The sequence below is a fragment of the Montipora capricornis genome, chromosome 7 (assembly GCF_036669925.1).
Source record: "Montipora capricornis isolate CH-2021 chromosome 7, ASM3666992v2, whole genome shotgun sequence".
NCBI classification, from domain to species: domain Eukaryota; kingdom Metazoa; phylum Cnidaria; class Anthozoa; order Scleractinia; family Acroporidae; genus Montipora; species Montipora capricornis.
This window is the reverse complement of record NC_090889.1, coordinates 29,932,615-29,954,801: the sequence shown is the minus strand read 5'-3', so window position 1 is coordinate 29,954,801 and position 22,187 is coordinate 29,932,615. Positions and strand designations below refer to the sequence as shown.

General features: G+C 38.1%; 2 protein-coding genes across 3 annotated transcripts; one reads left to right on the top strand and one right to left on the bottom strand.

Annotated features, from left to right (window-relative positions):
- Positions 1 to 4,454: 4,454 nt before the first annotated feature.
- LOC138056845 (uncharacterized) lies at positions 4,455 to 17,813 on the bottom strand. 2 transcript variants are annotated; one of them, XM_068902758.1, is made up of 4 exons: positions 17,441 to 17,813; positions 12,606 to 12,755; positions 9,130 to 9,383; positions 4,455 to 6,483 (listed from the first exon to the last, which is right to left on the bottom strand). In XM_068902758.1, the coding sequence occupies exons 2-4, from the start codon at positions 12,628 to 12,630 to the stop codon at positions 5,923 to 5,925; spliced, it is 840 nt and encodes a 279-aa protein (XP_068758859.1). In that variant the 5' UTR covers positions 12,631 to 12,755; positions 17,441 to 17,813; the 3' UTR covers positions 4,455 to 5,922. The 2 variants fall into 2 exon arrangements, with proteins under 2 accessions (XP_068758859.1, XP_068758860.1); XM_068902759.1 differs by having other exon boundaries at positions 12,606 to 12,661.
- Positions 17,814 to 19,102: 1,289 nt separating this feature from the next.
- Positions 19,103 to 22,187, top strand: LOC138056846 (transcriptional regulator ERG homolog). The gene is made up of 3 exons (XM_068902761.1): positions 19,103 to 19,278; positions 20,279 to 20,604; positions 21,462 to 22,187. Exons 1-3 carry the CDS (start codon positions 19,248 to 19,250, stop codon positions 21,903 to 21,905), a joined length of 801 nt encoding a protein of 266 aa, XP_068758862.1. The 5' UTR covers positions 19,103 to 19,247; the 3' UTR covers positions 21,906 to 22,187.

Sequence of the window (22,187 nt, the reverse complement as noted above, 5' to 3'; positions counted from 1 at the left end):
GACGCGACGGCAACGAAAACGTCACAAATTTTGCATAAATAGCTTTGCACGCTCTGCACGTGCATTTTTAGTTTTTGTACATTTCTTTCACGTTTTCGGCAAATCTACGACGTGAAATGACCAATTCTCAAGTTTTACGGAGAACGTGAACAAAAGGCAGCGAATTTGAATTTTCTGTCGTAGATTCAATACCGCACCTCCTAATTCAATTCCTGGAAGGTTACACTAGTTTTTAGAAGATAGACAAGCCGACATAACGACGAAAACGATTAATAAACCTGAACATGCAATTTTAAATGACGTTTTCGCTACCGTCGCGTCGCAGATCTTAAACTCCCTATTAAGTCCAAGCACCCATTTGCAATTAGGACAGCCATGATTAACAGAATTTCAGACTAGGCACTCAATTTAAAACTATTCGCCTAAACTTTAGAAATTATGATGAATAACTTTCGTTCAATACGCTACAAATTTGGACACGAAACACTTAACTTCTCTACAGTCGGTAAGAGTTTGGCGCAATTAATTTCGCTGGGGTGAAAAAATCGGGCCCCTGGTAACTGCCTAGTTGTTTCAGAACCTTGATCGGCTGCCGGTTAAATATGTAGGCAAAACCTTCTCTTATATATCACCAACATGATCAACGACGCGAGGCGCGCAACGCTTCCTTTAAATTTCATCGAACTTTAACTGATTGCAGGTTTGCTGTTTTGTTTGTTTGTTTGTTTTGCTACACCGTAATAACGAATAAAATAGGATAGGAAACGTGCATCCTTTTTACAGATCATGGTTGCGGTCGCATTTATGGAGTTTACACCAGTGTTAAATCAAGTTTTTTTGTTCAGTGTTTCCCTAGGGATTCAAAACACCAGAGAGTTGACACCAGAGTAGTCAACACTAGTGTTACACTGTGTTTTTCTGAAGTGTAACCGCAACCAATGTGATAACAACATTGACTGCGGTCGCAGTTGGGAGTAAACACTAGGGTTAAATCAAGTCCTATTGTCCAGTGTCCCCGTAGGGTTCAAAACACCAAAGAGTTGATACTAGAGTAGTGTCAACAATAGTGAAACACTGTTTCTCTAAACCGTGACTGAAACCAATGATTTTTAAGACAGCAAAGAAATGTATCAGAAAGTAGAACGCGCGTGGAACTTAGACGCACGGGCTTTGTTCGTAACATGATTTTTTTTTTAGTTTTGAAGCAAGCAATCGTGGACAATTTTCCTGTCGGTGTACGTTGGATCAGTGGCTTGATCTGATCGGCGTTATTTCAAGTTGAGAAACTAAATATTTTAAGCAAGAGCCGATACAACGTAGATTTGATTTGATTTTAGTGGTGTACTATATTTCCGTTATTTTCCGTGACTCTTAGTATTTGAATTCAAAATCTCTGTAACTGCCATGTTTTATCACATTTTTTCCAGTATTACGTCAACATCCATTTACTATATATATATATATGTACATAGAAGCAATTCAATGTAAACTCTCATTGTACCTGAAGAAGGCTGGTTTGGCCAGCCGAAATATTGAACACCACTAAAATCAAATCAAATCTACGTTGTATCGGCTCTTGCTTAAAATATTTTCTTTTTGGCATTAAAGTAACTAGAAGCTTAATTGCACTCCATTGCATGTTTTCATTTTATTTCACACTATTTACAAATTAAAGAGGTGTATTGATAAAAAGTTATGAAAGTTAGGTTCTATTGAATATGTACACGGGATTGAATAATTAAATAACTAAAGTAAATTATAGTTAAAACGATACCAGATGCAGAAATTCTTTTAGTTTTCAAAACTAGTTTGTTGTGGTGGCCAATTAACTCAAAAAGTGTATGCTCGGCTTTGGCCCACACACATGTAAACTAGTTTTTCAAACTAAAAGAATCGCAGAAAGCTACTTACTTGTGAGTAATCACCGCAAGGGAATAAATCCGACGCCAGAATTCCAAGCTTTGTGGCTCCAAATCCAAAATCCGATCCGACAACTCGCTAGACAACTAAACAGCTTCATTTACTTGAAGCCTGCCTTTTCGATTTGTTTGATATTGATATCTGCAGAAGTTCTGAAGCTCGCGAATGTCATGTTTATCACCATTTGATGTTAACTGATCCTTAATTCACGCTGTTGACGATTGTTTTAGCCGAGAAAAACCATCTGAACTCTATCTTCTCAATCAAGATGGCAACTTTCACCCGCGCTTATGGTCAGTACTTCCCCAAATTTTCTCCGTTCCAGTATCACTCGGGTGTAATTGACCGGTGTCCCGTTGGGTCAAGGGTCCCTTTCATATATCTGAGGCATGAACGTCAAGAGGAAATATTTCTTTATATATAGAGACATTTCTGCGAAAAACTGACAACAGGCAAACATTGATGGAGCATCTCGAATGTAAAAGTGACTGTCATTTCTATTTTTGCAAACACATAAGTATCAGACTCAGTCCAAGGAAACAGTTTTCAAATCGAAGGCTCAAAGTATTTTCAATGTCGGCTCAAACTCAAGTAGCAAGCCGCCGAAGCTGCTCATTTTACTTTTCCAAAACCGAGGCGTGGCCAGCGCGCGAAGAAGCCTATCTTCGGGAGCTCTTCGTTCGCCGAGGAAAGATTGATTGCAAACAGGGTTAGTATCAGCAATGATGGTTTTTAAACTTACTATAAACTTATCACGGGCCCTTGTCACAGGGAAAATTAAAGAGCCTTTTTGTTCTCTCTGTGTTCTAAACTGTCGTCCGAAAATTAATTAGTCGTTATTGGGTTCGACGAAGGCTCCCGAATAGGGCGCCTGATCCCGTAAATGCTGATCAAATGGCTTCTATGTTGGCACTCAAGGAAGAAGTAAAGGGTATGTTAAGCGAAATAGGAAAGATTCTAAAGACAAATAAACAAAACGGAAACAAGGGGAGAATACTTAGAGCCGAAGAAACCACCTTGGAGGTAAATGTTTACAAGTCTTAAAGCAACTTAGCCCAAAAGTTACACGATTTAATATTTTGACCTTCGTTTGAGACCATCGAGAATGTGAACCGCTGAAAGAATGAGAAGGTCCAGTAAAACAGCCCTCAGGTAAACATGAAACAGCACCTCTGGGCTCATTGTTGCTTTTACAGTATTTAGGCCTCAGCATTGATTTCAAGCGGTTAGCAGTCATTATAGTATAAGCAATTAGCACTTCAATTCTATGAACGAAATCTGTTTAGATCTAAATAGTGTGATATAAAGGCTCAGAAACGCTGTTTCTTGTTGATCTAGGGCTCCCTACGTTGAGCAATGTTTGATTTTAAATGTAATTACCAAGAAACGTCCAAGAGAAGCGACCTCTTGATTGCAATGAGAGTACGATTTTAGCTCTGAGCATCAGCATAATCAGGACAGAGGACTCGTTCTGATTGTCATTATGATACTCGAACTCCAATCAATCTATATGACAGGCATTATTATAGTTATTATTATAATAATAATAATAATAATAATAATAATAATAATTATTATTATTATTATTACTATTATTATTCAGGGCCGTAGCCAGTATGAGGCAAACCGAGGCACTTGCCTCGATCATTTTTTCGTGAAATTTTAAAATAAAGCGTGATTCCAGTGTTGTCTTTAATACGTACTCATCATAAACACTTAAAATACTTCCGAAGATAATTTAACCACGGACATTGCCTCAGTCATATTTTTTTTCTGGCTACGGCTCTGTTATTATTATTATTATTATTATCATTATCATTATCATTATCATTATCATTATCATTATCATTATCATTATCATTATCATTATCATTATAAGCTGGCTGCAGCAACAGTGGCAGGCAGTGGCAGTAGCAGTAGCAGCAGGCAACAGCAGTAGCAGTAGTAAGTAGTAAGTAGTACAACCAAAGCATTTAATTTGTGAAACTAGAATATTGCAGTGGTTAGAAGTTCAGAATCGCATTATGTCAAAGCTTTACATGTGCTCAAGTCCCCTGGCTAAGCTTGTTATCGGCTACCGAATGCTAAAACTTCCTTTGTTATTATTGACTCATTTATTTAACTTACTTATTTCAAAGGTCAACGGGAGTTATAATTAATTACAATCAGGGCGAGCTTCAACCAAAGTCAGAGATTTCGCGATCAGATGCAAGAAATCTCATCACATTTCCAACTTTTCACGAAGGGTTTAATAGCATTTACAGAAATAGAGCATATTCGTATTCTCAGTATTGGACTGGAACTAGCATGCAATGGAGGCTAATGCGAGGGAATATTTTTAAAAGTATTTGCATTTGAAAAGATCCCCTCGCATTAGCATCCATTGCAAGCTAGTTCCAGTCCAATACTGAGAATACTAATATGGTCCGTTGAAATGAAATTCTAAATTACTTTACTGCCAATTATACCAATAAATGAAACTTTATTGAATTCTGACTGTGCACAAGTAAAATAATTACAACTGAATTAAACAATTTTTTTACAAACAATTATAGTTTAGGTGAATTCTAAGGGAACTTGTCAAAACTACTATACTCGAACAGGACCCACCTTTGGGGTAGGGGGGTTCTCAAAGACACCACCTATCTTCGAACTTATCACATGAACATTACCGACAAAATTTTATTGGCTCTTAAAGTTGAGTTGACACAGGAATATTCAGCTAGCAAGAGTCGGCATTACTTGAGACAAACAAGAAAAGTGAAGTTTGAATCTCACTGTAATTTTTTTATTGCTGGATAGAGGGGTGGCTATGCAATATAGACACCATCGTTTGACGTTAAGCAAGGGGGTGCAGGCAGACATCACCATCTATTTTGTGGTTTGGTGGGTCCTGTTCGAGTGTAGGAGTTTTGACCACTCCCCTAACTAAAATAAACAACTCATTCAACGCTTTGCTCGGTTGAAAGAACACTGGCCTTCAAAGTACGACACTATACAGCCAATGAAATATAGAGTTTAACAAGAGGTGCGACCCCACCCTCATGTTGAGCTAGCGAACTTACGTATAATTCTTGCGTAATGCAAAAACGTACTGTAGCTGGGGATTAGCCTAGTATATATACATTTACTTATTCATTTTTGCCGCTTTACTTCGCAAAATAGCAAATATTAGCCTTATTTCAGCAGACTCATTAAATCCTGGGGAAAATTAAAAGCTCACATTTTGATTGATTTAACTCGTATGATCTAGCATATTTTTGTACACAACATGAGCCCTGATTCTGATACAACGCCGATCAGTGCAAATTGCGGCTTGCAAGACCACGGAACGGAAAACGTTATAAACATGCAGATATAACAGATAAAACTGAAACGTCTTTTGCTGCCTTTTGAACCCCAAAAGTATTTTAAACCCTAATTTGCTCCCCTTATCTATAAAAATGACGAACCTTGTCTTGTAGCTTAATCGATCATGATGTAAATACATTCAACAGGATTACTCCATCCTGATTGGAAGAGTGCAGTTCAGTTTTACCCAAAATATACTTTCGGGAGTCCCAGTTAAGTTACCATGGCAACCACAGGCATGGCAACAGTAAAAACGACTGTGATTTTGCTACTTGTAAAAAACAAACTTCCAAATTTAAACCAAAACGTAACAGAGGATCGCGCAAACATGGTTACTCAAACCCTGACGAATGTATTTTATAGATGAAGGAACAGTTTCATTTTCATTCATAATTGAACGCAGTTTTTGCGCATACTAGAAAAATACTTTTTAAAGTTTAAAAAAAAACGTACAACCTTCTCACACAATTAATAGGACTTATTGCTATTCGTGGTGTTTAGAAATTCGCAAAACATCACCGGACCCTCTCACTAAATCCAAATTGTGCGAGATCATGTGATTTCCTACACAAACTATTTAATCAAGTTACCTTAAACAGTTTCTACCTACTGCTTTGATATTGAAGAAAAATAAACCATGAAGAAAGGCACTTAAATCTTTTTGATGACAGAAACACGAATCGATGAGGCTGGTTTCTCTATCGCGCCAGCTGGGGTTACAGGCTTTCCTAGCTGAACTGCTTGAACCGGTTTATGCTCAAACTCAATGATATCCAAGGCCTCGAGGGGGCTATTTCCTGCTACTGACTTGGAAGGTTGCGGCGCTAAATATTTGGTGTCTGGACACCACAAAGCAGAACGCAAAGCACTGGGTTTGAAGAGAGAGGGCTTGGTTCTCTCAGTAGAAGTTGAGAAGGGCGTAAATGCTGAATTGAAACTTGTCTGGAATGGGGAGACATGGTTGTTTTTGTGTTCTTGATGCATAAAGCATGCAGCAACCCAGTCGTCACATTGACGTGACTCTGTCAATCTGGGTTTTTGGTGTTCAGGGCTTTTTAAGATCTTGTCATGGTACCTTGAGTTTGTCACCATAGGTTCTTTCTCCCCAATACAGGCTTTGATCCTCTGACCATGCGTAAGAGACCTTGTTACGCCAGGCTCGTACTTGTAGGGCATCTTGTTAAATCTGTACTCTAAGCGTCTGCCTGGAACCTTAATGCCACGAAAAAGGTCAATCAGAATCCGTACGAGGAAGAGCTTTAGTTTACTAGACACATCAGTTAGTCAGCCAAGCAGTGGATCAGTGGGTCAGTCAGACAAGTGCAGTCAATCAGACGTTGAGTAAGAGTCAGTCAGTCTGGTCTTTGTTTCAATCGGTCAACCAATCTGTCAGTCAGTTGACGATGAAGTCATTCAGTCAGTCCGTCTGATAGTGAACTGAAAAGCAGTGATTCACTTTTTACATCTGACGTGAAAATCTGATCAGGATGGGACTCAGCTAGAAGATCAGAAAGGTGTAGGCCTAAGGTCTTATTTCGCGGCGGATAAACATGTACAAAGTAAATGGGACGGTACACTATTTCAGGACGTAACACAAGCTGTTACAAAAGTCAACCGTAAAGGTATTGTTTCAATCATCCATTCATTCATTCATTCATTCATTCATTCATTTATTCATTCATTCATTCATTCATTCATTCATTCATTCATTAATTCATTCATTCATTCATTCATTCATTCATTCATTCATTCATTCATTTATTCATTCGTTCGTTCATTCAATCATACATTCATTCATCCAATCATCCATTCATTCAGTCATTCATCCATTCATTCATTCATCCATTCATTCATTCATTCATTCATTAATTCATTCAATCTTTCATTCATTCATTCATTCATTCATTCATTCATTCATTCATTCATTCATTCATTCATTCATTCATTCATTCATTCATCCATTCATTCATTCATTCATCCATCCATTCAATCATTCATTCCATTCATTCCATTCATTCCTTTCATTCATTCATTCATTCATTCATTCATTCATTCAATCATTCATTCATTCATTCATTCATTCATTCATTCACTCATTCATTCACTCATTCATTCACTCATTCATTCATTCATTCAATCATTCATTCATTCAATCATTCATTCATTCATTCATTCATTCATTCATTCACTCATTCAATCATTCATTCATTCAATCATTCATTCATTCATTCATTCAATCATTCATTCATTCATTCATTCATTCATTCATTCATTTACTCATTCATTCAATCAGTCATTCACTTATTGAATCATTCATTCATTCAATCATTCATTCATTCATTCGTTCATTCAAACACTCATTCATTCAAACATTCATTCATTTATTCATTTATTCAATCATTCATGCATTTAATCAATCATTTCATTCTTTCATTCATATCATTCATTCATTCATTTCATACATTCATTCATTCATTCATTAATTAATTAATTCATTCATTCATTCATTCAATCATTCATTCAAACATTCATTCATTCATTCAATCATTCATTCATTCATTCAAACATTCATTCATTCAATCATCCAATCATTCACTCAATCATTCATTCATTCATTCATTCATTCATTCATTCATTCATTCAATTCATTCATTCATTCATTCATTTAATCATTCATTCATTCATTCAATTCATTCAATTCATTCAATCATTCATTCATTCATTCATCCAATTCATTCAATTCATTCAATTCATTCATTCATTCATTCATTCATTCAATCATTCATTCAATCATTCATTCATTCATTCATTCATTCATTCATTCATTCATTCACTCATTCATTCATTCATTCATTTATTCATTCATTCATTCATTTCATTCATTCATTCATTCATTTCATTCATTCATTCATTCATTCATTCATTCATTCATTTCATTCATTCAATCATTCATTCATTCATTTCATTCATTCATTCATTCATTCATTCATTCATTCATTTCATTCATTCATTCATTCATTCATTCATTCATTCATTCATTCATTCATTCATTCATTCATTCATTCATTCATTCATTCATTCATTCATTCATTCATTCATTCATTCATTCATTCATTCATTCATTTCATTCATTCATTCATTCAATCATTCATTCATTCATTCATTCATTCATTCATTCATTCATTCATTCATTCATTCATTCATTCATTCAAGGGAACACATGAGCCCAACAAATTGACCTGCTCTAAACTGAGTGGCTTCATAGCTCAGTTGGTAAAGTTGAAACGGCATCGCAGTGGTCATGGGTTCCAATGCCACTTGAAATTTTCTGTTGTCTATAAAAGAAACAATTACTTAAAGGGGCTAGGTCACGCAAATTTTAGGCAATTTCAGCATTGATCAAATGGTCATAGAATTAACTGAAATAACAAACTAACGGCTCAAAATTATAGAAGAACTCAAACAAAACCGGCACAGGAAAGTTAAGAAGGGACAAGGATGGACAAAACTGGGGAGGAATGAAATGGATTGCATTTGGGTAAATTTGAAAAACCTCGGCCCACCTTTTTTCAAATTTATATCAGTCTATATTACAAAGCTGGAAAATCATTCTCAGTTGTTATGTGGCCATGAATTGGCAGATGAAAGACTCTTGGTCTGCCAATTTGACGTTTAGAACTCACAATTAGCAAAATTAAACAAAATTACCTAAAATAGCGTGACCTAGCCCCTTTAAATTGTCTAGATAAGTGCAAGGATCACTGCTCCATTTCGTTTAGTTGTCATTTTTTTTTAAACTAGTAATCCAAGTCCAACGTTCAGTTTGTTGATACTTTAATTTCTAAATATAAGACCAACCTTGTTAATGATCCCTGATCTATAGTAATATCGTAGCGACCGGCTTAGATTCTCATAGCTCAGCTCGCCCTTCTTCTTGAACGCTCCCCATTTCTTTGCCAATAGTTGAGGATTTTGAATTCTAAACTCCCTGTGCTCTTTTCTGGTCCACGCAATGACTGAACTACATTTTTCCGTTGCTAAAAGTTCCAGCAAAAATTCCCACAGGTGCACTATGTTCTTACATCCGTGCCCTTTGGAATGCACTTCTGAATCTTTCAAAAACGAAATGAAACATACGAATTATAGCATGCAGAATACAGTAGTGCATGTTTACTTGGATCAATAGGGTGAAATCCTCCTTGTCAGGAATCCCAGGTATTTATGTTGCCGGTAAAATCCGTTCTTACCTAGAATCCGTTTTTACCTAGGTCAATTAGATGATCTTCAAATTCCCCAGGTTGAATAAGCACTTACATGAATTGAAGAATCTTTTTTGGAGCCTAAATTAAGCCTGCAGAAAAATTAGGGTCAGGTTAGGATTATTTTTGGTTATTACACATGGATATCAATTGACTTATTATACAAAAGTCATTGATGAAAAGAGTTGGGTTGGGTTTTTATTTAATTCAATATTTATTCAGGGGCATCCAATTTATCAGAGCTAGTTTAAATGGAGCACTGACAAAAACTAGACAAAGTTATAAAAGCAGCATGTACCGCAGGCCTTACTGTTTAAGATGGCGCTTTAGTTTGATTTTAAATTCGCTGAACGTCTCTACTTGACTATTGTTTCTCGGAATGGTGTTGTAAGTTCGAGCGCCGTTTATTCTCAAAAAGATACGCAACAGTTTTTGCGAAGGGAGAGCGCAGCAAATCACGGCTTCTGGTGTTATAGCCATGGAAAGAGTGCGCGTACCTAAACTGAAAGTAAGTACGAAGGCACTATTCCGTGAAGACATTTATGGACTAAAACGCATTTGAGATAATTTCTGCGTGCTTGTAGGTTGGGCCAGCCAAGTGTTGATTTTAACTTCTCAGCCCCGATTGATCGGCCTTCAATAATACATGTGGCACGTCTATTTAGCTTATAAAGGTAAGCTCTGCTCCCAGCCTCACAACTGTCCCAGACAGGTTAATCCTCGTCGGCTCTTCGATAAGCTGAATAAGTTGATAAAATTTAAATAACATTCACAGTTTTTTAGTATCAGCAGATATTATCCTAGCGGCTAGGTCACAGTTTAGATCACGGAGTATGATTGTTTCTTTCCCCTCACTGCAGGAATAGTCAAGTAGGCTTTCAAACTTGCTAATAAAATTTTTCACCTCAACATTAGGCGGTCCGCGATAAACCGAGGATACCAGGATTTTACTCCTGTTCGGGAAAGTAAATTCAAGCCATAAAGCTTCGACATCAAACGAGCTTATATCTGTTCTACGTCGTGCAACGAGGTTTGATTTATAGTAAATCGCAGTACCGCCGCCACGTTGGCCATCCTTGTGATCTTTCCGAACGAGATCGTAACGTACAATTGAAAGCTCGCCGTCGTGCCAAGAAACTATTTAACCATGTTTCATTAAGACAGAATACGTTGAATGGATTGTCCTGTAGAAAAATCCTTAGTTCGTCAAGGTGTTTAGTTAGGCTCCTGATGTTCCCACCCTGGTCAGAGTTTTTCTCTGTCCTTGTGTGATCCCATTTCCATCAGTAGGGCTAACGCTCACATGGTTCATATGGGATAGAAATCTAGCACTTCACATTACACTCTATTCAGTTGACTCTGTTTAAAATATAAGTGCTAAACGGCCATGCCAACGTTTGTATAAACGTAACCTTTCCTTGTCCTGATGTTCAGATGGCCAATCCAATCTTCATGCCAGGCTTCTGCAAACTTTAGTTAATCCATCCAGGGTTAGGGGAGGCATCGCCTGAGAGGAGAATCAATATCATAGCAGTAGAGCTGTACTGAAGGAGTTTCATTGCCCTAACTTGCCTTCAGTCTTGATTGAAAGCGATCGCTGCCGTTATGCAAGCGAAGAGAAGAGATTTGGAGCCCTTGTCGTTGCTAATTCTTTGCTAAGGTGTACATCGACGACTCCAAAGTCTTCGTTGTTAGTTCGGAGCAAAAGACTCTTGAACAGAACTAGGAAAAGGGCTTGCATTGAGAGTGTAGAGGGAAAATTGTGCAGAGCGTTGTAGAGACGCATCAACGCCGCCATCTTGTCTCATATACGAGCATGTTCCTCGTTGTAGTGTGGACACAAGACTGTAGATCTGGCCTCGGTAGTTCAAAACGCTTTCCAGCGGATAAACACCAGCTGAAAACCAAAGGAGTTATCCAGTGCATAGTGATTTGCCCACTGAGTAGATAGCGCTATCCACCCTTCGAACAACTGGGGCCTGGAGGGTCCAGGTTCGAATAATACTATTGTTTGTTCCTTTACTGTGTTGTACTGTTGAGGCTGAATGGATAAGTGTATGAATACACAAACCGATAAGGTGATACGATGCGTTAAGAAGATGTGTTGAGATGCGTAAGACATAGCTTGAAGTGTTCTCAGACCTTTTTGGGGGGGAAGGGGGGCGGGTGGGTTGATGGCTGCTTTAAACATTCAACCTGGTTATCATGAATGAGGATCACCAATTTAACCTATAGGTAAAAACGGATTGAACCTGATAACGGCTTTTACCGACAACATTTACACTCTTTTCTACAAGAACATTCTGGCTGAGACTAAAACAAAATTTAAAAAACACTCAGCTGAGAGTCAGTTAGCGATATTGCTCATTTGTCTTTTTGTTTCTGTGATTAGTATAAACAAATGAAAAAGAAAAGAACTGTAAAACCTGTAGTCTGAAAGGACAATTAACTCAAATAAAGTAAAACTGGTGCATTTATACAGCGCCTTTATCACAAACGTCTCAAAGGCGCTTTACAATACTTAGGGACGTTCAGTTTATCATGATCAACCATGTGGTTTTCGTATTGCATGACACACTGAAGAATTACTCAGTTTGAAGTCGAACTTAGTATATACCACACAACTTTAAGACCATATTTATAAGAACTTTTTCAGACGCAAATCGCAAAAAAGTAAGAACGTTTAACCTGAGCCACAAAATTAGATGTTCTTAAAGGAAAAAGAGTGCATTGCATGCAATTATCATCACGCTCCTTTTTACCGTCATTGGGCGTTTTCAGTACTTTTTGTTCTGGAGCATCATGAATAAATGGCTTATTAAGGACTTTACTGAAATTTGTGACATCCCTCAAGCCCGCCATGTCTTGCGAAATAGCTTTCTCGATGAATAAAGGTTATTTTAATGCCAAAGATGAAGGAATTCTAAAATTACAATACAGCACAGCTAAACACAGTAAATAGAGCGTTGACACTTACACAAACTCCGTGAGGCAAGGAAAACGTAAATAAGCTGTCCATGTCATTCGTACTTATTCAAAATATCATAAGACTCACCTTTATATCATAAGACTCACCTTTACTTACTTTAGGGCAATCCATCGCTATCAGTTCGTCTGGGCGTCGTCAATTTCTGCCGGTGAAATTAGATGTTTCAGCAATTTTAAATACACTGACCTCAGACAATTTCCGTCAGCGTACGAGTTTTCCACGTTCCCGAGGCAGCACTGCTGAAGTCAAAATATCTTTTCTAAGTAGGCATGCCACTCGCTCGACGTAGAGATTGATACGCGCATTTAACTTCGACTTGATATATGCTTAACAGAGAGTCGTTAATATAAAACCAATAGAAGCAATGTGTCTTTTAATCACTCTTAAATGACAGACCACGAGCCAACAATACGCCCACACGGACTTTTAGATATGCTAATTTTGCAGAAAACCTGTTTAAAGAGCACAAAAGAAACGGATTTTGCTAACTAAAGAGAGAGCATGCCTGTAATAGCGTTGAAGAGTATTAAAGTAGAAGTAGAAAGTTCTCTCTAGAAGTAGAACTAACCTGAGAAGGAAGGGACCGCCAAACATTAAAAGGGTATATTTGATTTCTCGGCGCTCTTTCCCCGTCGTTCAAAGTTCTCCTTTGTGTTGAAGATCAATATTAATAAAAAAATTGTTTCAGCGATCAGTGAAAGTTACTGTGTGAAAAGTGACACTTAAAATTACAAAGAACCACGACGTTTTTACGAAAACGTGTCAAGTGTAACAGAGTGAAACCGGATGGGTCACCCAAAGAAAATAATGTCAAAATAAGATATTTACTAGGTGTAATTTCCGACTATAAAGCATTCCCTAACGATTTTAACTTCACAATTCAATACTCATTTGTCATGAGCTCAACAAAGAATATCTGGAATATTTTACTCAGCATACCTGAGGAACGTTCTCCCCCTCAGTAAATCTACCAAGATACAAACAACGTATCGAACATACTTTGCAGCAGGAAATTGCTGACTTGCTGGCTGCGCTTCCTAATGAAAGATAATTTTGTATTTCATAATCCCAGGTGCGTCCGCTGCAAATTAAATACGATAACCGACCGACACAGGATGACGGGACTTTACATTAAACGGAAAAAGTTAGAGAATTAGTTATAACTTCCTCGCTCTAGAAACTAGTAAATTGTCGGTATCCGCGGTTTAACACTGATTCAAATTTTTTTTCGCTGAGAAAGAGGATTACATCAGTAAAAAGAAATGAAAATAATCATGAACCTCGGAACTTAATTATGGCGTGAGTAACGCATATTGTGGTACGATAAAGCATGAGAAACATCACGGACGCGACTAACTGAACTCGCAGAACTGTATTATTCAGGTAGCTTCCTAAGAGAAAATTGCACGTTAGCTGTGGAGAGCTCAGACAACTGTTTATTGCTTCCCATGTCTTAAACACCTGTTGTCGCATGCAGTCACGAAACAAGTCGAGCCTCGATATTACAATTGCAAAGGGCCAGAGGAGCGAGCAATTCAGTGCGTTTTATCGGCATTTCGTTGTATAGAGGGTCCTTTTCATGCATTTACTACTACTACTTCTACTTGGCTTTGCTACATAAAACGCTACACCCAGGACTTCCTGACATCCTGAGAAGTTTGATACTGTTTCCTAGAGAGTATTCATTTTGAGCATTCATTTCACAACCAACTACCCTCTCCCCCCCCCCCCCCCCCCTTCCTTTAGAAATTAAATCTCCCAGCCGGACGAATTAAGGTACAGTATACACTTAACCTATGGTCTCCAGGGAAACAGTTTGTCAAGGAAAAAATCCGGACACGAGGCAAAACAAAACTAACTACAGCAGTTTCCCGAGGGACCAGTTTGTTTTGTCTTCCTCAGAGTCCTGATGTTTCTCGAGACGAAGTCAAGGAAAACATCCGGACTCGAGGCAAAACAAAACTAACTACAGCAGTTTCCCGAGGGCCACCTTGTTTTGTCTTCCTGAGAGTCCTGATTTTTCTCGAGACGAAGTCAAGGAAAACATCCGGACTCGAGGCAAAACAAAACTAACTACAGTAGTTTCCCTAGGGACCAGACATTAAATGCTTTGTCATGCACTTAGACTTTCCCTTCAGCTATGCCAGCCGAACATCCAGCGCGGTATCCGGGTCGGGATACATTTGAATTTGATATAGGCATGTGACCAAGAATCAACCAATCACAGTGCTCGTTTTGTTGGGTGAAAGTCTAGGTAAATAACAAATAGTATTTGATACGCCTAGCGGAATCAGCAAACTTTGAACCTTTGGCATCCGTTTCCTAAAAAAAGAAGGTGGCGTCATCACAAATATATTATGAAGCGTTTTTCAGTCAGATGGAGGGAGAATGTATGCATTGGGAGAAGATATTGGCGCATTCGTGTTCCGTTGCAGTTCAAGTCAGGAAGCGGTTTTCCATCAAACTCCGTTTCTTTTACAAAACATGCAAGTCATTTTAAACAAGCCATCCTCTACCATTTTCCAGTCTCAATAGAGCATTTGGGCCTAAGGCCTATTAGGCCTATGTTGGTTGTTTACGAGGCGGATCGCGCTATCCAAGGGATATATCACTATCTAAACTAATTGAGTAAAACGCTGATAATGCCATCAGTCAAAAACTATCACTTACTCTTATTTGCTGGGGAGGTTATCCTTAATTAGTAAACAACCTCTGATAATGCAATCTTTCTCATTGGTTCACCGGATCTCCGGGTTACCAGCCATTATACCTGTGCTTGACCTCTTATCTCTTATCAGGAGCCCTGCTCTTATGGAAATAAATGCGGCAAATATCACTCAGCATAAAATCACTTTCCGGTCGTTTCTTAAACTTAAATAAAATTTAGCAAAACCGAAGGTTGAGAATTTAATAAAACAATTATTCCATTCGCCCTTGTTGGATACGAGATTGGTAATAGGCAACTCGGCGCTACGAGCCTCGTTGGCTATTTACCATCTCGTATCCAACACGGGCTCATGAAATAATTGTTAATTAACTCCAGTGGGTATTTAAGCTACCCTGTTTAGAAGAAGTCGCTCTCTAACGAGAACGAAAGAAAACCTCTGCACGAGCAAGATCCTCGATGCCGTCTGCAACTAACTCTTAACCCGTTCAAACCCCTATTTAACCACTTTGGTTTTTAACGCCTGTCCAATGGCGGAAGACTGGAAGTGACGTTGCATTGAAGTCACGTTGCGTATGCGTCACAGACCATCGAGGAGATCCGTGCCGAGGTTTTCTTTCTTTTCTCCTCTGCCAAGCAGAGCCGTAGGAAGCAGAATGCTGCAAAATGAGAGGAGCTTGCCTAACAAGGAGTCCCCAGTCCGTAGGTGAAAAATATACTTTTAAAATGAAAAGAGAACAAATTGTCTGATTTGAGACGTCGCCTCGCTCCACAGGGTTCATCACAAAACCAACACACGATTTGATAGCCTGGCCTAGCGCTAAATACAGTTGACACATAAAGTAACTTATTATGATTATGATTATGATTAGAGCGATTTTCAAATGAGTGTCGTAAAACCAAAAGCAAAGTAATTACTTTGGCCAATCAAAAAGGACGGACACAATCCAGTAATCCAATCAAAACTCGAAGTAGTTACGCAACTCAATTGATTTAAAACTCAAAGAAGCTTTTTATATGAATAAGATCAAACCTGAACTTAACAAACACAGCATTACAACACTTTTCTCACGTTTTAGTTTACACCTTGATGTTTGGTGTCACGCTGTAATTAGTACCCGCTTTTGTATTACGTCATGTTGTAATAATTTTTTCATCTACCCGTAGACTTTATAACTGTTCACACTTAGGAACTCATTAAACTGATGATGGCATAAGCATGCCGAAACATGTCTTTCAAAAAAGTTGTCTGTTTCCGACAGTATTTATCATTCTTGCTACTATTGCGACATTATTATCATTATTATTATTATTACCATCATCATTCAAACGGGCGATAACACTTCTGGTGATTAATATCTGCTTTCGTCATTGAAGAAGTCAACCTCCTAAGCCACTCCTATTTACAAAAACTAGTTTAGGTTAGCCTGACTGGTTTGTTACCGATAACAATCTTAAGTCCATAAATCCTCTCTGGGTCTTTTAGTACATTGATCTCTTTTAAGTTCGATCAACATTACCTCAAAAGTCAAGCGGCCTTTATGGGCACCGTCACCTCGATCAGGCAAAATTTCGTTACGTTAGTTTCTTTGCGCTTTAATCTGCCATGTTCTTTCAACAAAACGTTTGATACGGGATTGGTAAATTAAGACAACTCGGCGCTACGCGCCTGGTTGGCTACTTTACTATCTTCTATCCAACGCGGGCTTTTAAGCCTTCCTATTTTAAGACTTACTGTTTTGGGACTTGCTCTTAATTAAACCTAGTTAGTAGAATTATGGACTGGAGTTTGCGCCTCAACCGCGTCTCAGTTCTCTGAAACAGTGTGTCTGCTTATCAATCGGGTTTACTGTCAAGGAGTAGGTCTTCAATTACGAACTCAAATCGCTGTTCCTACTAATAAGCTCCAAAGCACTCCAAATCCGCGTCTAGACTGCAGCAATGCTTAGGTTCGTAGATCCGTTTAAACCTGATTATACTTCAAAGTCTGCTCATTTAGAGCAAAGAGCAGCTATAGGCCTCGCGATCGAAAACTCTCGAACGCAAGACAAAACAAACGAATTTTGATCATTGTGAAATGTTGCAATGAAACACTTCCAATATCTCTGGTCATTACTTAAATAATTCTTAAGTGCAATATCATATGTTATCATGTCATTACAACAGCAGCTCAGACACACATATGAAGGCAAGTAGTAAGTAATACTGGTACTGAGAAAGAAAAAAACAAACAGTATAAAAACGGATAATACGTACACGAAAAACTTCCAATACTGCTGCCAAAAAACTGTCTACGCTGTTTCCAGGTACGACCGTGACACAATTAAACCCTTCCAACTTCGGTCAGAAAATACGAACAAAATAATACAAAATAATTCCGCATACTTTTCCACAAAGTACCAAGCAATTTTTTTTCTCCAAGAGAATTGTCGGTCTGAAATGTGCTTCCTTTGGCAGCTTGGTTTTTCTGTCTTCCTCTAAGTTTTTGGCAGCATTCTAACGACCGGCATCTTATAGCTTCCGATGTGGTAGAAGCTTCCACTCATTGATATGGTAATTGGCGCGTATCCAAATATAATGGGTTAAGTCTTCTTTACGTGAATTTCAAGGGTCCATTGAACTATCGCTTGAAATAGAGTTCCGCAAAGAAAATTAAAGCTGACTTTTTGACCTGTGCTCAAAGTTAGTTGTGCCAAACAAAATATTCCAAGTTACATAATTCTTGTCAACGGCCCTGCAAAAAAAGGGATGACGCTATCTTAAACAGCAAGATACCGAACATTTGGAATACCTCTTTAACTAAAGTTGATCGAACGTGTCAAGTGGCGTCGAAATTGATTCACAGTCAAAAAAAAGTTTAGAGCGTTTTCCGGTGTTATAATTTCACAAGTATTTAATAATCATGTTCCCCTCGATATAGCTATTAAATTAATCGAACTCATGGAAAGAAGTCAGAGGGCTTTTTTTTTGATAGGTACTTTCAAGACAAATCTCCATTGGAACAAACATAATTCGTAAAAAATTGCAATAAAGAAATTTTATTTTAATAACATAAGGGCACCGTACCGTAAAAACGACCGTGTATATCGATTTATATCGACTTCACCCAGTTCCTTTAGATAACATTATTTATGGTTTTTTTTTTCTGTATATCAGCAGTGGCATTTCTCTCGATTAACGGAAGTGTGTAATTTGAGTGTGTAAACTGATGTAACATTTGTATTTAACACAAACGGACCAAGGCGCTGTGTCACCGGAATTGCAACGTTCGAGATTGTCTTCACCGCTATTGCAATTTAATATAGAAATAACAGTCGCAGTTCATTTGAACTGCTTCATATAAGAATGATGACATCGCAAAACAGCTAGAAACCTTAAGGAACTCCATTGTGTTGGTCCGGAACATGTTTTCCAACTTCCTACTGTTTCTTCCGTTTATTAACATAATGTTCTTTCCGGTCGCTTGTGTCACGGCCGAGTGTACTGTCACGACATTTCGGATCGAGTACCTTTGCTGAATGTGGATCTTTTATAAGAAACACAGAATTCGAGTTTCGTGAAAATTGCGGCGATTTGAAGCCACGTGTAAATGCATCTTTGCAATTTTGTGCTCACAGACAATTTAAATTTAGTGATGTCAATACCATTTCGTTAAGTCATTTGTATGTTAATTAATTAATAGTTTAGACGATTGTGTGTGATCAGTTGAACCTCAATGTTTTGAATGCAACCGAATTTTGGTCGCTAATAACCAAGATAAGGCCAATTTTTTCAGTATGTTCAATCATCACTTCCATAGAAAATTATAAGAAATAATTCGCACCCAAATCAAAATACTATTAAATAACGTGTTCATAACAAATCACCTTGACGTCAGAGGTGCCCCAGCCACCACGCATTCGACCTTCAAACAAAAACAAACAGGATGGCATTTTTTATACAATTGCCACTTCCTGCCTCATGAAAGTGCCTATAAATAAACGAAGTTTACATCAACATATCATTCGAATTGCTCTTAGGAAAAGTTCTCTGGGCCGATCAACGACAATCTACAAAAGCCAACATGGTCGTTTCAACCATAGCACATGAGCGAGGTAAGGTGTATCAAGACTTGTGAAGTGTCGTTACCCTGACTCACAGACCATCATTTACGTTTGGTTGGGAAATCAAAACCGCTAGGAGCTAGGAAACTTTTCGTTCATGAGATTCTCAAATTCTACTAAGCCAATGGAAGCACTGGGGACCGGTGATGGCGCCATTTGAGTGTGCCAGCTTTCAGTGACGCCTGAAAATTACGATAGCAATACATCTGAAAGCTTAAAAATTAACGGTCGAGAGAATGTCTAATTTTTATAAGCAATGGGGCAGGAAAATTACTGTCACATAGAGAACTTCGAAAGGAAACAAAGGATAAAGAAACCAACTGAAGAAGCGCCTTGCTATAGCTAAAATGGGTTTCTTTTGAAAATTATAGCACCGCTATACATGACTACTACTACTACTACTACTACTACTACTACTACTACTACTACTACTACTAATAATAATAATAATAATAATAATGATGATGATGCTGATAATGAGAAACTGGCTGAAGATCGCATAGTAATAAATGTTCATTAGAATAAAGTACAATAAATGTTAAATCAACCCAATATACAGCATGCGTATCTCAGTTGGTTAGTGCACAGCTTTCGATTCGGAGCAGGGCCGTCGGCTTCCATTGATGCTATCCTCGTAGCTGAAGGAACTAGTGAGGTTAAATAAAGTCACTTTACCTTCACCATTACCAACTAAATGGATGAGAAAAAAAAAATCAAGGTAGAAAAAGCCAAATTAAAATGATGCAAGTTCACAGTTTTACCCCTAATAGCAAAGTTTCATCTTTCCGAGATAGTGAAGAAGTAAAAGTGCTTGCCCTTTGTACAATCCGGACGAACTAAGTCCACTGTTTGGGGGAAGGTGCAACGAAAGGGTCGTCGCCAAGAATTGCTTATGTTTAAAATTGGGTTGAGATGCTGTAGTCCTTCAGATGATCGAAAGTGTGACTGTACAGAATAAGACAATAACCGTACTGGTTTCTTTTGCTTTTAGATGTAGTGGAGCGGTTACCGAATACTGAAGAACAAAAGGAGATATTCATTCATTCGCAAAAACAAAAGCTCTCCACTGAATCGGATGCCAGAGAACCTCGTTATAAGAACATCGTTCATCTTTGGGAGTTTCTCCTGGAGCTTCTGGCTGAGGAAAGCTGCCGTTCACTGATCACATGGGTTAGAAAGGAACGAGGAGAGTTCAAACTGAAAAATGCCGAAGAAGTAGCGAAGAGGTGGGGACTTGTGAAGAGGAAGAAAGGAATGAATTATGAGAAGTTAGGGCGAGCATTGAGATATTATTATCAGCAAGGGATTATAAAGAAAGTAAGTTGGTTTTGATTGTAACACACTCTTTTGTTTTATTAAGAACCTCTTGTTCAGGATGCTGAGATTAAAAAGAATTCGTAAAGAACATACCCAGGCTGAGAGTCAGTTAAGGGCGTCCTTATTTATGCCACTTGTTGTGTTCTTGTTGTTTTTTAAATTGCTGTTTGTTTGGTCTTTTTGTGAGTAGTATAGTAAATAAAGGTAAAAAAGATGTAACACTGTAGTCTAACAGGACAATTAACTCAAATACTGATTACAGCGACTTTCCTATGACCTTGAAAAATAAACGTGAAAACAGAACGTAAACAAAAATGCAAACATTTACTTGGCTTATCGAACAAAAACAAACGAGTGCGATTTTTCCTTGCCTCAGCCAATGCGGATCCAAACAACGTCATCTCTCCATGGAACTTTCTGGAGAACGACGGCATTTCGCTTTGACGTCATTTGAAATTCAGGAATGTGATTGGGCCATCCAACTGTTTACTGTACTGCCGTATTAGGAGTTTCCTTGGCGGGAATAAGGAGAAGCTTCGTTTTAATGTTGCCAAACATTGGTCCGTGAACACTGTTTTCAAGGTCATGTGAAAGTCGCTCTAACAATATAGTTTTTGTATTGCATAATACAGTGAAGAACAACTCAGTTTGTTGTCGAACTTAGCCTACCAATCAGGTCAAATCGCAAAACAAAAATAAAAACTTACAGCCTCAACCCCCAAATTAGAAGTTCTTGTCAGTATGTGAAGAAAAAGTGTATATTTGCGAACTGTTACAGTGATCATCTCAGTGAACTTCGTAAATTAGATATGATTTTTCCATATTAATTAGGTGATTAACCTTACAACATTATTTAGGTTCCTGGACAAAGGCTAGTTTACAAGTTCAACAAACTCCCTTATGACTACAAGCCTGGTGTGACAAGATCGCTACATCACGCAAGTTTGATAAGTGCCAGTATCCACATCGAAAAGGAGAACTCAGTATCGCCGAAAACGCCAGTCACACCCACCACAGTTGTCACGCCACCACCTCATCAGACAACCAATGACACCACACCACAAGCTGCAGTCCTTATCCCTACCCCTACCACCATGGGAAGAAGTTGGTCCTGGCCTGTCATACCCATCCCGAGATGTCCAATGTGTTCTTGCCCAGCTTCCACCCCCCTTTTAAGTACTGCCGGAAGTTTGAGAAGCGGGAGTAGAATCATGTATCCAATCTTCGACTCATTTTCATCGCAATCGACACCTTGTTTTAAGCCAGTAAAACTCATTTCACCTTTATCTGCATCATTCTAAATATTAACCCAGAAGTAGAGTCATGCTTCTTGGTCTCTACTTTTCGTAAACGCGATAGAAGACAGATTTTCAAGGTCTGAAATCCATTGATATTTAGGTTGCAAAGTAACAAGGTCAAACCATGTACTTATACATTTCAAACTTTGCAAACACAGTGGCTAAATTCCACCATAAAATACAAAGATAGTAACTGAAATGCAATGTGTGCATGTAAATGTTTTTAGTTCCATGTTTTTATGTGTATACAGGAAAGTATTGTAAATAAATGAATATTTTTGTATG